At 52.4% G+C, this 17,873-nt stretch overlaps 1 protein-coding gene across 6 annotated transcripts in view; it reads right to left on the reverse strand.

The window, feature by feature from the left end:
* The window catches only part of SSBP3 (single stranded DNA binding protein 3), a 165,844-nt gene that overhangs the window by 37,319 nt on the left and 110,652 nt on the right, over positions 1-17,873 (reverse strand). For all 6 annotated transcript variants that reach the window (XM_055403066.2, XM_055403065.2, XM_055403064.2 and 3 more), the window contains one exon: positions 11,710-11,799. In XM_055403066.2, the coding sequence (XP_055259041.1) occupies positions 11,710-11,799 (90 nt within the window). The remainder of the gene's footprint in view (positions 1-11,709; positions 11,800-17,873) is intronic.

Below are 17,873 nucleotides of genomic sequence, written 5' to 3' on the forward strand. Positions count from 1 at the left end.
TCCAGAACCATGCCAATCCCGCAGAACACAGGGAGGACGCCCACCTTGCCTAGAGAACCAAACCTCCCCACCCCCATCCCCAAAGACTGCCTTTTGCTCTGAAAACAGATAGGGCTGCAAAGACGCATCCCGCTCCTGCCTGCCAGCCTCCACACCACCTCTCGCCAACGCTCAGGCTCTGCTGTTAATCACGGCAGCACAGTGAAGGCGAGGTGCATATTAATAAGGCACTGCCTGGTCCACCCAGAGAATTCTTGCTCTACTTTAAGCTCTCTGGGCACATGCATGCACACAGCCTTCTTGCCCTACCCCTTTACACCCCGACAGACGATCCAAAAAGTACAGATTCATCATATCGACCAGGACAGGGAGACACAAGGCTGTGGGAGCTATAAATCCAGATGCCAGAATTCAACCCCAGCTGTCCACTGGGCAGAAGAGGGAACAGCAGAGTTAGCTAAGGTTTCCCCATTAGTTTTGTGGTTTCCTGGATAACTGAGTGGCTTCTTCTGCCTCTGTCTCCCTGAGCTTAGGGAATGAACCAGGTTCTTATCTTCTTTCCTAGGAGAAGCAATAGGATGCGGTGAGGGAAAGAGCCAGAAACCAGGGGAAAGATGGGCTGAAGGAAGTTGGCCACACAGACAGTGGGCCATGAAACCTGGCACATCTCAGTGGCCACGTGAGGGGCAGCTGTGGGGTGGGTACTGCTGGAAGGGCCCCAGATTCGTGGGCCGGGGGTATGGTCTGCAGTCCCCTAACTTTGCCTGTAAAAAGGGCCACCACCTTCCCAAAGAGAGTCGCAGATCCCGCGATTCCAGTACTCAGTCCAGGGCCGGGGACCAGCCTCATCACAGGGTGGCTGCCCATACACAGAGCTGTGCTCAGCTCCTCCAGCCTCTTGGGATACTTCAGGAAGCCCCTCTTTCCTGCCTAAGCCTTCCTATTACCCCACTCCTAGGGAGCTGATCCCTTGCCCATTAACATGTAACCTGTCTCAATGTGACAAATGGCTCTCACCAACTCCGCCTGACGTGGGGAACTCTTCAGCCAACTCCACACAAGACATCTGGCCCGTGAAGTGCTCCATTACTTACTTCTTCTGCCCCTGATGCCCCCAGAGGACACGGTTCTTCAGTTTACCACTGCATCTTCCATGCCCATGCCTTCTAATGTTGTATTTTTACGATGAGCAGACTGAGGGGCAGAACGGTAAAGGCATTGCCCCAGAACAGACTGCAAGTCTCCAAAATCTTAGACCCTTTCCATAAACACAGTTAAGTCTCGTGGAGTCAGACACTATAATTAATCTGAGGAAGAAGCACTTAATCAGATCCACATTTTGGGTGTATCTTTTCTGACCTGGAGGCAAGAACAGGGCAAGACTCTGTCAAAGTCTTCTTGAATAAAAGTGACCCAAAACTGAAGAGCCTTCAAGAAGGGGAGGGGAGAATTCTGCAGTCTGTAGGATAGGCCATGCAGACAAGCTGGAGGGGCAGGGCTGGGTCTGAGAGCACAAGCTCTGGCCCTTGTCCCAGAGATCAACAACTCGCCCATCAACGGGGCTAGGCCACAAAGAGCTCTGAGTGTCTTACCAACAGCTTGGATTGTACTGTATTGTATCTAACGAAGGGGTACCACTGGCAAGAAGATGACGTGATGGAGTGAATGAGCCCCTCCGGGGACCTGCAGGGAGCCCAGGCTGGAGTCCACCCCGTGGACCAGGAACACCTGCAGCCAGAGACTGCCCACCTCCCAGCCCTGGGAGCCCAGCAGGGCCAGGCAGAGAGGTGTCCCTCCCAGATGTGCGCTGAAGGATCGGACGGCCGGACGCCAGCCCCTGGGAAGGAGCCCTTGTACGGACACCTCCACCGCCTTTCATTCTGAACACATTCCCACACTCAGAGCTGGTGAAGCAGGTGGAGAAACAGAAACTCCAATGACACCCGGGTGAGTCACTAGTGACAGAACTCAGGAGCACAGTCAGCCCTCCGTACGCATGGAGGCAGAACTCGCGGGGAGGGAGGCAGACTGCACTCTGCCATTTTATATAAGGGACTTGAGTATCGTCGGCAGATCCTGGGGCCCAAGGGGTCCTGGAACCAACCCCCATGGGCACTGAGGGACAACTGTATAGGTGAAGACCCAGACCCCTGGGCGGGAGAGCAGATGCTAACTCACAACAGTGAGCTCACCTTGATGAGCCTGGCAGGAACTGGACATACAACCTGCTCCCCTGCCAGCTCCTGTCAGCAGATAAGAGAACAGGGAGTCACCACGCCAGGGCCCAAGGGGGTAGCCAGGTGGGCAGGATTAAGTGAAGTAACACTTTAAAGACCCAGATAAGACTCGGTGCTTAGCAGGTGCCATAAACACCAGTCTAACTAAAGGGTTAAACCCTAAAAAGGAAATCCACCTCGAGAATAACCTGAATCTCTTCCGTGCATCAGTGCCACCACAGCTGTGCTAAGTCCCTGAGACAAACTTCTGGAAAAAGGAGAAAACTCCTAGGGGCCCTTGCTCTTGGTTGAGCTGGAAGACCTACCTCCACCCTGGCCTCTAGCTTAAAGAACAGCCCAGAACACTCCTGCTTGTGTCCATAACACAGGACCCAGAGTGCTTACTATGCCAGGTGCCTGGCAGGGCTTCACAAGCATTATTTGATGGTGTCCCCACCATCACCCCCAGAGGTAGGGGATATCTTCACCCCCAACTATCCAGTGAAGCAGCTGAGGTTCAGACAGTTGAATGGACTTTCCCAAGGCAACCGATATGCCAACCCAGGCTGTATGACCCAGGGCCGCCAGGAAGCACGTTTAGAAAGATTGTGGGAGGGATGGGACACACTGGGGGCAGGTGAGCTAAAGGCTCACGGGAGCTCCAGGGACCCAGCCACTGGGCCTTCTGACCATTGCTCATCCTGGATCCTGGATGGGTCATATTTCCATGGCAGCCATCACTGAACAAGAGTATGTGTGTGTGTGCACGCACACGCATGCACACACACAAGCTAAAGTCGCTTCAATCGGGTCCAACTCCCTGTAACCCCATGGACTGTAGCCCCCCAGGCCCCTCTGGCCGTGGGATTCTCCAGGCAAGAATACTAGAGTAGGTTGCCATGGCCTCCTCCAGGGGATCTTCCCGACCCAGGGACTGAACCTGCATCATACATGTATATGTATAGGCAACCCTCACCAGAGCTCCACAAAGGAGGCATTATTTTTGCTAAATGACTGCTCCTCTGCACAGTCAAGGAGACCCGTGACTAGAGAGTTTGGACAACCTCCCCACAACATGTCACCAGCAGCAGCAAGGGGCTGACCCCTTGATCACAGCCATTGCATGCTGTGCCAATCCTCTCTGGAGGCCTCTCCACAGCTGGGTACCCTCTGCTCCCTTCCCCTACAGCATGCACAGAGCTGAAGTGGCATCTCCCGGGTCGGGGAGAACCCTGGGCGACCAGCACCAACCACAGAGCCGGTGCCTCGTGAAGGCTGTGGCCTCCCCACTCGTGCTCTTACCAAGGCTAACCCCACCCTTTTGGTCTTAGCAAAAGATGGGGCTTTCAAATGGAACCCAGGGGTGGGTCTGGGCCTGGGACTTCATTGATTCCCAGGCCTTCATATGAAGGAAGGAGCTTGTTAGGGAAAGGTCAGCTGGAGAGTTAATCTAGGCAGAAACAGAACATGAACTCACAACCCACACTGTGTTGTCTCCTGCTGTGTTCCCCAGCTCTCAGAACCTCAGCAAGATGCTAGAAAGCCCTGTGATCCCCTAGTCGGCCCCCAGAGCCCCAGGCCCAGCCCAGACTCCTCAAAGGGCAGTTTCCTTTCAGGGCAACATGCTCTTACTCAGGGGGTCTATCTCAACCCACATGATGCCAAGGCCTGTTATTACAGGATTCCACTGGAATTGCCTTCCTCAAACCTCTTCTGCTACTAGGCTGTGGAATCCAACCTTTTTTTTTTTTTTCTTTAAAGGAAAAAAACCTCGGCATGATCTGTAGAGAACGGGGCATGAGTGGAGGAGGGTCTATCCTGCCCCCTGCCCACGAGAGGTGAGGACATCATCTGGGGGACAGATGTGGCCCTAGTGCTGCAAGAACACTCACGGCAGAGCAGCTCTCCAGCACAGGGGGAGAAACTCAGCTTTAAGAGAAACCCAGGTCCAAAGAGGAAAAGGATAAACCAGCCCCAGGTCTTAATAAACCAGAGGTGAGAACGTGCTGACACCATCCTTGAGCATTAGATCCGTAAAAGTCAGAGATTCAGGGAGTCCGTTCAGAGCTCAAGAGAAGGTTGGGGGGAGGCAGTCATGATCACTGGGGTCTCCTGGGATGGGAGGAGCAGTAGCTGAGCACAGCCTGGCCTCCTCCGTCCTAGGGTCCTTCCAGAGCCACTCCCCTGCCTCTCCCTGCAGAGGCATTGAAGCCAGGAGGGTTCGGGGTGGCTGGAGGGCCAGCCGCAGCCCGAGGGCTCTGGGGTGTGGGGCCGGCTCCACGACAGGGGGCGGTCGAGGCCTGCGGAGCTGCCAGGTGCTTTGTTATCGAGCAAACCACCCAGGCACTGACTGCTGATGCATAGCTAACCGGGCAGCAGACACTGATTTATGTTCAACTTTCCATTTCATCAGAGAGAGTTTTCGGTGTGACTGTATGGAGTTCACATTTGGGGGGAGGGGGGGGGCTCGAGTGTGCAAACGCACACATGCCCACGGGTGCATACAGGCACACATGATGGTCAAGGCCGCAACTTTTTTTTCCTTTTTAGAAGAGAGGGTGACGGGGGCAATGCTGCCTGACTTGTCAGGAGTAACCTTCTGTCCACTGTTGCTAGGAGCCCCGGGCCGGTCATCTGCCCTGAGCAGACATTAGGCACCAGGCAGGCTTCCGGGCAGGGTGGGAGAGCAGCCCGACCTTTGAGAAGGTGGTATTGGCCTGAAAAGGTGGCTTCTCCCACCACTTCTCCCGTCCGAGCCTTTCTGCATGAGCCAGGTGAATGTAACGGGAGTCTGCGCGTGGGTTCACAGCAGGGAAGGGAGGGACAGGCCAGTCCACAGCACTTCAGAGTGCCCTCCTGGGCACCCCTCACTGGAGTGATGAGCAAACTAAGGCCCAGAGAGGGGAGGATGGCCCCCCAAGGACACACAGCAGTTTGGCAGTAGGGCTGGACTCAAACCAGGGTGTCCAACTCCCAGGGCAGGCTTAAAGGGCGCCCCTGGCTTCATTTCAGTAACCAAGAGATGCTGCTGCTGTTGGAGCCAAGTCTTGGAACAGGTGGGAGCTGGGGGTGGGAACAGCAGCGACTCCCCACCTCCCAGCATGGCCCAGGGCCCAGCATTTGGGGTGCCCCGCCTCCTCTCTAATCCTTCTCAGCAGGGGTGACCCTGCCTTCTGTCAGTCTGGAGGCAGACAGCAGGGCAAGGGATGGGGAGGAGGGGTGTTTCTGTCCCCTGGAGGGCCTGGCACTCCCACCCCTGACACAGCGCCTCTGCCCTCCCGCACCGATCCCCTCTGTTCACCAGGGAGCAGACAGTGGCGAGGGGCTGGGGCTGGAGAGCAGGCCCAGGGAGGGGAGGAATCCGCCAGCAGACAGAGGGCTCATCAAGAAGCTCTGAATCCCCCCACCCCGTCCAGAGCCTCTCTTCCTTGAGCAACACTGTGGCCAATCTGAGCCTCAGTTTCCTCATCCAGAATGTGGGAACGCTGTCAGCTCTCAGGCCTACCGAACAGGCAAACGCAAGCACAGAGGGGGAACCTTCTATAATCTGGAGAACGTTTTACCGGCAGCCGTGAGAAGGGTTCACCCAGTTTCACTTTAGGGCCTGCGAGCACAGCTGGAGAGGCCAGGAAGGGCCAGTCTGGACAGCCGTGGGACCACACGCGGGCCCCTCCCCTGTGGACAGCAGGCTCCCACAGGGCAGGAGGCACGGGAGACTCAGCGAAAGGCTGGCCCTCATCCCTCACCCGCCTCCTGCTCTGCTCCCCAATCCCCCAACTCCAACACCCAGCGAGGGGCCACCCCGTCGAGAGGGCACTGGCCACAGCATTTAGTCACCACTCCAGCTCAGGCTTGGCCACTTCCTGAGGTGACCACAGCCTGGGCTCCAACCCCACCTGGCCACCCCCTCCAGGCCACTGGGGGTCTTCCTCAGACCACCTCACTCCCCCTCTTAGGAACCTTACATGTCTCCCCTTAAGTTCATGTGTCCATCCAGGCCTCCTGCCATCCCAAACTTGCCCTTTCACATCACGCCCAGGGACTCTGGCCCCTCCTGCACCAGCCAGGCCATGTGAGCCCACTGAGGGCAGGGTCCGTGGCTGTCTCTTTGGTTTGTACTGCTCGTGGCTGAGTGACTGGGAGGTCGCTGTGCCCTGAGAGACCATGTCTAGTCGATGAGTTAAAGGGTGATCAACAAGCCAGGGCCAGGGCTCATGTGGTCCTAGCCTCAGTTTCACCAGCTGTCTAATGGGGATCCGGACCCCCACCCACCAAGTCTTCCTCCCTAGCAGTGGGCTTTGAAAACTAAAAACAAGGTGGTTTAATTTTTCCCCAAGTCTCGCCTAGTCCCAGACTCGCCAGAGTGGCCCTTCCTGTGGCAGCAGCTTTCTAGCAGGAGGAGAGTCAGCTCACTCTGTGCTGCCTACTCCCCGCTGGAAAGGAAGCCTGAAAACTAGGGAACCGCTAGAGCTGCTGCCACTGGCATATTCTCATCTGCTGGACTCTGATCTTCCCTGGATACACCCCACCCCACCCCAAGGCTCACAGTCTCCCAGGCTCTCTGCTGGGTGTCTAGTCTCTACTTGGTTACCGCCAATGTCAAGGAACTCATTACCTCACTGTAAAATCAGCAGGTGGTAGCAATGCAGTCCCTGCAGAGATGTCAAGTGGCCTCCCTCTTTTCTAAGGAGGATCTGAGATCTACAGGCTGACCTCACAGAGGCAGGGCTGAGTATCCTACATGGCAGAGCTTCAGGTACTTTAAGTCAGAGCCCTTCAGAGACTGTCTCTCCCAGAGAAACCCAGCTACCCCAACGGCAGATAAGCAGAGACGTGTATCTGATACTCTCGATAGGAAAGAAGCAAGGTTGTGTTTGCCTCTCTCCCTCTTATTTCTGGATCATGTCTCTGGTTCCTGGGCTATACACATCAAGTGCTGCTTCTCCTCTCTCCTCCCGTAACTGATGGGGAAGGTTCTCTGGAACAGACCTTAACCTCCTTCCAAGGTGGGTGGGCTCGGCCTGAACCAATGAGGCCTCACTGGAACAGGGACATCTCAGTCCCTACATGTTCCCCATTGTGGTGGGAAGTATCTGGGGATGTTCGGAGCAGGTCAGGCTGAGATTTTGGTAAAGGGAGCTGGGTCTGCCAGGGCTGTCTTTCTCAGAGAAGGCACGGTCTTTAGGCCTGTGGACTCTGCTGGCATTTGAATGGAGACACTGGCTACTTCTGAGAGAAGACGGCTAGAGTTTCTCTTTCTCCTTTCGTTATTTTCCCCCTTTTCTCTCGTTCTCTATTCTTTCTTCTTCTCCAAGATAATCATTTTTATCCACATTACGACCCTGACTGCTATGGAAGAACTCGAGGATCAGGAACCAGGAAGCTGAGTTCAGGCTCTGATTACAGCCCTCAGTTGTTAACTCTGGGCAGGTCATTCACCTTTCTGAGTCTCCAGCCACGCCTCCTCTGTAGAAACGCTGTGATTAAAATGAAAGTAAGCTGCATGGCCAAAAACACTACATAACTGAAAACAATTATTGGAATTTAAAACAAAACAAGAACAAAAACAGTCTGTACCCAATGCTCCCTTCTCCATGACCCCTCTGCCCTCCTGCAATTCCCCAGCTCTGGACTTAGAAATCCTCCTTGGACGGTGCCTCCCTTCAAACCACCTAAGGGCCAAGGAGCTGGGGACCCACCCAAACCAGTGGGCCTGGCCAAAGCCAAGCTGAGTTTGCCAGATGTGCAGCCCAACTGACTTAAGCTGCGTGGAAGGAAAAAAAAAAAAGCCACTGCTTGATTATGTAAAATCCATCTGGATTCAAAGCAGAAAATTCAGTAAGGAGGGCCCTCAGAGGCCATCTGGTGTACCCCCTGCTTCATCTACTGCTGAGGAGACTGCAGTCCAGAGACGGAAAGCGACTTGGCTGAGGTCACTCAGCAAGCACATGGACAAGCAGGGGCTAGCACAGGTGTCTACGACTCCAGTCTTCTGTGTCCTCTGCATTCCATACCAGCATCCCTGGACCACCCCTTGTCTGGTCAGATTGCTTCATCTAGAGCTGGGGGCTGGCTGGGCTCCACTCCTTGAAATAAGAGTGACACAAACTCATTTCAAACATTTCCTGGGTCCTCAGTGCACGCAAGGTGCTGGGGACGTCAAGATGAAGGAGGACTTTTTTATAAGGAACACACTGATTGAGAATATCTTTGCTAAGTTCTCCCATGACCTGGAGAACCCCACAGTATTCCCCAGAAGTGGAACAGTGAGGTATGGTCAGGTCAGGTCTCAAACATCTCCCAATCAGCCCTCAGCTTGCTGCCAAACACATCTCATGCCCAGGACCACAGGCACTGTCCATCTCAGGAACCCCAACACAGAGTAAGGGAGAGCAAACAGATGGGACCTGATGTGATGATGGCTAAACCTTCTGATCCCAAGCGTGACTTCGCAGCCTAGCAGTCAAAGGCCCAAGGAAGAAAGTTCCCTATGTTGCTAAGGGGCCAGGGGTAGGGGTGGAAAGCTGGTCTCTCCCACCCGCCCCGGAGGCCCCAACTAAACTGAGCACCAACTAAGGTTGGAATTCTGACCAAAAAATGGGGCTGGCCACCTTGGGAAAGGGTTTGGCCAAAGATGATCAGCCAGACTAGGCTGGCTCCTCAGTGCAAAGACCCTCCTGCCTGCCACTGAGCTGTCTGCCAGGCTGTGGTCAAGTAGGGGAAGAAGTTCAATTGTTGGCAGCAGATAAAACCTTCGATACCATCTCTATTTCCCTTCTAATATCAGAGTGACCGCCTGCAAGATGAGCGAGGGGCAGGGCCGGCAATCAATAGCTAATACTCCTGCTGTGAGTTGGCCTGTTCTGGAAATGAGCAGCCATTACCTGCTTACAGAGATACCTTTTCCCCACAGCAGTGACCCAGCAGTGACCCAGCAGTGGTTCAGCATCCTGACCAGGAAGGACTTCATCAGCCTTCAACTGACTGATGGAGAAAGGATGCCCCTTCGGGTGAGGGTGGGGGTATAGCAAAAATCAGCCAAGAAGCAGAGAGGTCAGGGCACACAGCCCCCTGCTCAATGATCCAGCAAGCTCTTCATGGTTCACCCTGATTAAGGATCAGAGAAGACCTCAAGTCAAGGGGCGGGGCGAGGGGGTCCAAAGCTACCTCTGTTGGATGATACCTGGCAGTGGCTAGATAAGGACAGGAGTAAGTCTGGGCTTTCTGACCACACACCCCTGAAATGTCACAGGGGAGGGCATAAGAAATATATATGTCTGGAATTAGGCCTTAACCATGGACCACTGTATCAAAGCAGGAAGTTGGGAGCTGCCCATATATCAAGCAGACCTCTCCTTGCCCCAGACTCAGGCCAAAAAAGAAGTCAGCAGCCTATTTAAAAAAATCCAGCCAGCTGTTGTCCCCTTCTTCTTGCCACCATGGCCTATACTGGGCACCCGGATGCCAGCAAGCAACCTCAACAGGGATGCACACAGATGCAGCGCGTATCTGGGTGTTCTCTGTCCACCAGACGGGAATGCCACTTTTGCACTGTAGGAAGGGCAGCCATGGTATCTCTGGGGAGGACATGACCTGGGAAAGAAGTTCCAACTGGAGAGGACACCACGGGAAAGACCACCACCTGGCTGCAGAACACCGTCTGCAGACGCTGGGAAGACGGCTGCCCCTTGGCATGGACGACCCTGTCAGGCAGCAGCCCTTCAAGCTCCTGTCTTTCTTGGGTCCACGGTTTCCAAGGTTTTGAACATCTCTCTCTCTCGTAAGTCTGGCCCCTCTTCCCAGTGCCTGTGGCCTTGTGCCAAGCCTCACCCCAGGCAGTGCTTGGTCTGGTCTAACCTGGAGCCTTTACACCCACTTCCATCCCTGAGACAAGGCCCCCGTTTGGACCATATGCTAAGAACACAGACGAGACACATGCGTGGCCATCCAATACCCTAAGCGTTCATCCCTAAATCCCTATCACTTTTCTCACTGATACCTTGGTGGGCAACCTGCTGTTTTCTGTTGAAGAACAGCCAAATTTCACTGATTTCCCTTCTTGGCTGGTAAGCAGCATGTCCTAATCCTCCTCTCCTGAGAGCAAACATCAACCATAACATGAAACCTTGCAAAGCAGACATGTCTTCTAGGTCATCTCCCACCCAGGGAGGAAAACCCCTTAATACCCCCAAGAGGCACTTGCCCCATTTTTGCTCAGATTCCTCCAGTGCCAGGGAGCCTCCTGCAACCGGTGTCCCACTGCTGGATGCAGGCGGTGTGAAATTCTGGCTGTCACCAAGCTTCACATGGTGTCTCCCTGGTCCCAGTTTTGAATTCTTGGGCATCACAGAAAAATCTCCACCTTCTTTTCTATATAACAGCTCTTTCTAGATTCTTATCTGGAAGAGCTAACCTTTCAAAGGCTGGGATCACTGACTCAATGAACATGAGTTTGAATGAACTCTGGGAGACAGGGAAGGACGGGGAAGCCTGGTGAGCGGCAGCCCCTGGGGTCACAAAGAGTTGGACAAGACGTGGTGACTAAACAACAACCAACCTTTCAGAAAGTGTGCAAACCTCAGGCAGATTCTCAAACCGGACTGCAGAGAGGTTTGAAAGCATGTCACCCTCAAGAGCTCCATCATAAAAGTTCCTTCCAGCCCCCACAGGCCAATCCCTCTCCAATGGCCTTTTCCAGTCTCAACATGGTTTCAATCAAATGAGTCCCCAGAGGGGATAACAGAGATGCAAGAGGTAGCACTGAGGGTGTGATGGGTGTACTCGCCCAGCAAATCAGAAAGCTGTCTCCCCACACCCCACACCTGAGAGCCCAACAAGGTGTCTTTTGGAGAAGACCCGGCTCTCAACCCACATGAGCGCGGCTCCTGCCTTTGGCGGGCAGAGCATGGGCACAGATGCTTGTGGGATGCCTTCTGTGATCACCCTCGGAAAAATTCAAGTGGTTAACCATAGGGAAAGGATTCCCAGACCTGCCAGGATGGTGGGTTTTTTTTTTGGTTTTTTTAGATTACGCCTAAGGATTGTAGTTTGGACAGGCAAAGTAAACAATGACAATGACAGCAGCAACAAAACAGAAACAAAGAACAGTTTACTTGTTTTGTTACAAAAAAAAAAAAAAGCCTTTTGTTAAAAGACAGCTCTGCACCGGCCTTGGAAGCAGCCCCACCGCCTCCCAACCAGGGGCGGGCTGTGTCGTGAGCGCGAAGCTGGTGTGAAGAAAACAAACTCCGGCAGAAGTGACATAGCACGTGCAGGAGGTGTCTGCTCTCCAGCTTTCTTTGCTCCCCTCCTCGGTTTTTGGAAGTGGTGGTGAGAGGGATGGGAAGGTAAGGGTTTGAACCAGCATGAAGCAACTGTATTTAGACCATGGCAAACTGAGCTGCTACTGACTTCTCTCTCTCTCCCGCCCTCCCACCTGCCCGGGGCCTGACGTGGAGTGAAAGGAGCACAGGGCCGATTGCCCAGCACGTACCTGAAAGAAACCCGGAGGGATGGGGCCTCCCGGCATGCCATCATTGGGGGGCATGTTGCCAAGCACGGGGCTCGGGGCGGCTGCTGCACTCTGCGGAGACAGGAGGGTGGAAAGTAAGAGGCTGCACCCACGTAGACAGACAGGGAGCTCTCATTCCCAGCCCCCTCCACCCTCTCCACCCACACCCTCCAAAGACCCCCCACCCACCCAAAACACCACCACCTTCCCAGGATTGTCACCCAGTGGGTAAGAGATGAGCTCTTTGAGCCTACGTTTCCTCATCACTAAACCCCACAGTCAGAGGAGTCTCGTGGCTACAGTCCACGGGGCTGCAGAATCGGACATGACTGAGCAACTAAACCACGCCAGAACGGGCGGACAGTGCCCACCACTGGTGTGCACACACCCTTCCAAGCAGCAGTAGCTGTTAGTGAGCCCCGCCTCCCCATGGGGTTGCTTTAGTTCCGAAGAAGCCTCCGCAGGGCAGGCGAGGTGCCTCATGAATGGGGGTGCCCTCGCCAAGACGCCAGCATGCTGTACAGAGCAGAAGATCAATGAACATCCACGGCATAGTGACTCTACAGACAGACCAGCTGGGAAAGGCCCGGGAGATGCGAGAGGCGGGCAGGCATGTCGCTGGCCCCAACAGGGTCCTGGGTGCCACAGAGGAGGTGGGCTGCACTGTCATTACTTTTTCTTTCAAATGCTGCTCTTCCGGCATTTACCTGGTACATCTGCCTCAACAAATGCGTCCCAGGGGTGAACAGACGTTGCTCTCCCCAGCCTGGCCTCCTTCCAGACAATCTGTGTCCCACCTGTTCACATGGCCGGCGTGTCTGTGCCTGGCCCTGTGCTCGCACGGGCGGGTGAAGCTGAGAGAGAAGCCCCTGGGCCTGACCGCCCACCTGGGCCCATGCTCTGCCCCCCGCCATACTCTGCACCTCCCAGGGGCTGCTCCCGCAGGAAGCCCAGACCCAACCTCGAAGGGCCCCAAGCCCCACCAGGACTGAGCCTCTGAAACACCATCGCCAACTGTCCTCCAGGGGGCTCTGACTGGTCCTCCGGGACGACAGTGAGCCCCTCGGGGTCAAGAAACAGAACGCTCTTCTGTTACGATTGCAGCCTGCCTGCCACCACTTCTAAGTCACTTCTCCTGCCCTTTCCTCAGCCACAAAACAGGACCCAGAACTCCTAACTCCCAGGGAAGGGAATGAGGGACTGTAGGAATCCCCCAAACACACCACATGCAGCAAGAAAACAGACAGCCCTGGGAACCAATACACTGGGGTTCAAACACTATTTGCCTGTGCTAGCAAGGGGCAACCACGGCAAGCCACTCAGCTTTCTGCACTAGGTTTCGGTCACAGTGGTCCTACCTGCTCCTAAGCGTTGGGGAGGATTAAGCAATGGGATGGGCTGTTTTGTGACTCAGGGAAGCTGGTAATCTGGAAGTAAGGAGGACTTGGGAGGCCCACAGTGGCTGTTTCAACAGACCCTAGGTAAAAGGGGATAGCGTGGGATGGGGCTGGCTTCTCTGGCCCAACATTCCAAAATGATTCAGTGTACAAAAAAGCAAACTTCTCTGTAAAGAGAGTCTGCCAACTATCCTGTAATGTGTTAAAATACCCACAAAATATCAGGTTCTCCCCTTCCTACTTCCTTAGGTTGGAGGAGAAGCCAGCCCTAGTTGAGCCCCCCTGCCCCTGGTATTATCTAGGATGAGGGCTGCCTGGGGGAATACGCCAGGTTATCCATTAGCTGCACTGTTTGTTTGCGGTTGGTTGTTCTGCGAAAATGCAACTTTTCATGATTTATAGCCAACAATTACTCCGCAGCAGCAGCAGAAAAAAAATTCTTTTTAATTTTAAATGGGGTGAGGTAAACATCCTCCTATACTTTCTTCAAGTTCTTTCACAGACCAGTTTTATACTTAACTCTTTAATCGTTCAGCAACTTATTTTGGTAAAGAACAAAGATTTTACTCCTCAAATGGTCAACCGGCTTGGTACAAGTTTTCCACTCATTTGAAATCAGAGACAAAAATTCTTACAAAGGGATGGGACAGTTTCTGAGCTTTTAAAAAATTCTGTCCTAGTTCTGTCCATTCTAATGATCAGAGTTTTACAATGTTATTTTATTATCTTCTTCAATTCCTTAGTGGAAGTTTTCTTATTTATTTTTATCTACCTATCCTACCAAACTTTTATTGTTTATACAAGTCATCTTCCTACCAAAATAAAAAAATTCTTATATAATTTGGAGAAAAACTGACACCTTTCCAAAACACAGGTACCCTCTTAGGCGGTGATCTTTCTCAAATTACTCAGATTTTCGTTCAAGTCCACCAGTCAAGCAAGAAGGGTGGGTCAACGATGCTGATCAGAAAGGAGGGCAAGGGCAGGTGATACATTTGGGAAAACCAAAACCCTCTCTTGCCCTGATTAAATGTTTTATTCAACAAATGCAACACTGACTTGTTCTCAGGGTGAAGATGGAAAAGATGGCGCTCCTGACGACGGTGTGAGAAAGACTGAGTCGATGGCCCAGCCCTGGGCAGGGTGGATGGCAGGGGCTGTCTGGCCTGATGCTCAGAACAAGCCAGGAACTTTCATACCATCTCTCCCTGAGCCCCCAGGCGGCCTTCCAAGGCAGACATAAGCACCCTTACATCACAGATGAGAAAACAAGCGTCCATGTGGAGAGGAGACTGAAGGTGGCCTTTTCCTACTTATCCCCTCAGAGAGTCCAGAACTACTCTTCCTCAGCCTTCAGCTCAGAAACAACACGTGGCTTTTAAAGAAAGATCTGGAAAGCTTCAGCAACTTGGTTCTTTAAATTAGCATTATTCATTTAATATAAAACACTTTCTTATTATAGGACACAGCAGAGTAAAAAGAAAATTAGTCACTGTTTTTTATTAAATAATATCATAAGCACTTCTCCTCTCATTAAATGGTCAAAGAAAACATGATTTTTTAATGAGACTAATATCATTATTCAACTAATTTAATTAACAGGGCATTACATCAGTGTTTGCTAACTTAGTAGTTACAAAATGGTATCTCTTTGATCTGTTTGGTATTTTAACTTAATCTTTTGGATCACTAACCTTTTAAAATGGTTTACACTGGCCTTTAGTAAAACAAATGACAAATCATTCATGCCGTTTGCTATTTAGGTATTTGACATCCTTCCTTAGTGATATACATGAGCTCTTTATACATTAAAGATATAACATATAGATATCTTATCATTTCAAAGAAAAAAAAAAAACTTTTAAATGAAAACTTGAACCAGGTGCATGACTTACAAGGCTCCCCTGACACCAAAATCTCTTTTTCCTACAAGATCAGGAATCCACGGTCCTTTGAATGTTAGGGATGGAAAATCCACAGCTCTAGTAGGGGGATGGTATTCTTTGACATCTGGGTGGAAACGGACATTTGCTACCCTCCAGTGAAAGGAAGGCCATGTTAGTGGTTGCTCAAGTGTCAAGAAGCCGGGGTGATAACTTATCCTTTATAGGCACTTTCAGCTGCAAAATTAAGTAGCTCTGCAGTGTTTAACTGTGTCTTAAAGTATGACAGTTACTGCCACTCTTTGATTTTGAGGCAAACATGAACTTATAATAGAAAACTTTCAAAAGGGCAGAAAAGAGGACAAAAAAGAAAATGAAAGCAGCAACCAGTGTCACAGGGAGACAAGAGGGTTAAGAAATCATTCTTACACACGAAACCCAATCCAAGAGACCTCACCCCACATCTATCAACGTGATGCTGCCCTCCGCCCCACACCGCAACAGCACCTTTACCCATCTCTAAGACCCAGCACAATGTGAGGCATACAGCAGGTGTTCAATAAACAATTACAACTTTTATTGTTCAAAGACCTGCTCAAATCTGGCCATCTGGAGCCAGGCCCTTCCGGACTGCTAGGAATCGGCTTCTCCTTGTGGTTTCCAACTTGGAGTTAGAACTCCATTAAAGCACTCAGCAAAGTGTCTCATGTGAGTTTTCTCTAAAAACACAAAACCAAAACCCCCTGACATTCACAGAGGCCTACAGCACGTTGGGGCTGTAGTAGGTGCCCAGGAACTCTTCCACCAGAGTAGGGGAGGAAGGAGTCAGAAGCCAGAGGCCTCCTGCGTGGGCTCGGGTAAGTCCCTGCTTGCCCTGGGCCTCTGTTGTGCCAAGTGTCAAATGATGGAGTCAGAGAAGATGACTTCTGGACCTCTTCTGCCAAAGTACTCTCCCAACCCAGTCCATACACCTGGCAGGAGCAGGGATTATAAATAGCAGCTCCTAAATTTTAGGAAGGCAGACCCTAAATTTTAACTTTTCCCATTCATTACAGAACTCTTAGGACTTCCAGTGCAGTGGTGGTGCAGTGGTTAAGAATCCGCCTGCCAATGCTGGGAACACGGGTTTCATCCCTGGTCTGGGAAGATCCCACAAGCCGCAGGGCAACGAAGCCTGTGCCACAACTATCAAAGTCCAAGCTCTAGAGCCTGTGCTCCTCAACAAGAGACGCTATCACGATGAGAAGCAACTAGAGAGTAGCCCGTGCTCGCTGCAACTAGAGAGTAGCCTGTGCACAACGATGAAGACCCACCTAAGACCAAACAAGCATTTTAAAAACAAGAATCAGATCAAAAAAAGAACTCTTAAGAGGTCAAAACTTCGCCACCACCTACAGACCTATTGGTTATCAAAGCCTGGAGATAACAGCCAGCTCATGACATCTGGGCTCTCCCCTGTACCAACCGCAACCCTCAACAGCCTCCCTCACCAACCTTTATCCATATATGCACACGTGCGCACATGGACTAAACAAGGCAGAATCAAATTGGGCACGCAGTTTGGCAACTCATGCTTCTTTTTTTTTTTTTTAACTAACTAAAAATTCTTTTCCAAATAGAAAACAGGCCTTGCACGGAGTGGTGTGGCCCACTGCAGCCAGCTGCCTCCTCCAAGCCTCCGGGATCTAGTCCACTTGGAAAGCCTGAGGTGCCTTCAGACATCTGCCTGAAGCTGTAAAAGCTCTCCTCCCTGCAAAGTATTTTATTTTTGTTCACAGCCAGGGAGCCTTCCAAGGAGGGCTCATCCTACAACGTTCACCCTCAAGAGTAGGGTTTCTTTATGACCCCAGGGTGGCTACACTGCCACCGGGGCTTAGGGGTTCACTGCAGCCCCTCAGCTCTGTTTGTGTGCTCCAGATGCCACTCCACCAAACCAGGCTGTCAACAGTGAGGAGAGACCTGGACGCTACCCCTGTAAGCACATTCTACCCCCTGCCCTTACCCCTAGTAGAGATGCAGGGTTCAAACCTGCAGCCTTGGGATCTGAGCAACAGCAAGGAGCCTTGAAAGCCTTGACAGGGAACCTGGGCGTGTCGCTCAAGGCAACAGGGAAGAGATTTCAGCAGAAGAGCAAGCAGCTCAGGACAGTTGAGAATCCTACCTGACACCTTAGCCCGTGCCAGGCATCCCAGTGCACGCCTGACAAACTCACCCAACACCGCCAGAGTACCCAAGGCTCCACAAATGAACAGACTTGGCAAGTTCTGGATGTGGGCCCTTTCCTCAATCCATAGCAAGGGGTCCCAGGCGACTCAAGGAACAGGGTCAGTCAAGAGGGACCAAGAGACAAGCTCCCAGGAGCCTCCCACTTCACATCTTGTAGTATCTTCTGGTAAGTGACATTCAGGCTTCCTTCAAGAAGCAGAGCCTGGTGGGGGCAGGGTGGGAGGCTGTGCTCCCTACAAGACAGGACCTTCTAGCCTTACCCTGAGACCCCCAGTTAGCCTCACCCACAAACTAGCATGGAATCCCCCACCCATTTTTACGCTCTTAAAAAAAAAATTGTTCTATGCACAGGAAGCTCCTGGAAAACAGAATAAAAACACGCTCAGAGTGAACGGCAGGACTCCTGCCAGGTTGGCCAACCCCTCCTGACTGATTTACAGGGCTGCAAAATGGAACTTTGTTCTGCAAATCCCCTCCCTCCTCGCCCCACCCCAGTACTCCAGCGTGCAGCAGCACAGGGCCCACGTGTGAAACCACCAAGCACAGCCTTCCTTGATTGAGACTCAACACAGGCCACGTGGCCAAGCACCCAGGACACCAGGGCCATGTAGTGTATGGCAGTGTGCTCACAGTTGGGCAG

Source organism: Moschus berezovskii, chromosome 4 (genome assembly GCF_049115385.1).
Source record: "Moschus berezovskii isolate FMDL1 chromosome 4, NW_MosBer_1.0, whole genome shotgun sequence".
NCBI lineage: Eukaryota > Metazoa > Chordata > Mammalia > Artiodactyla > Moschidae > Moschus > Moschus berezovskii.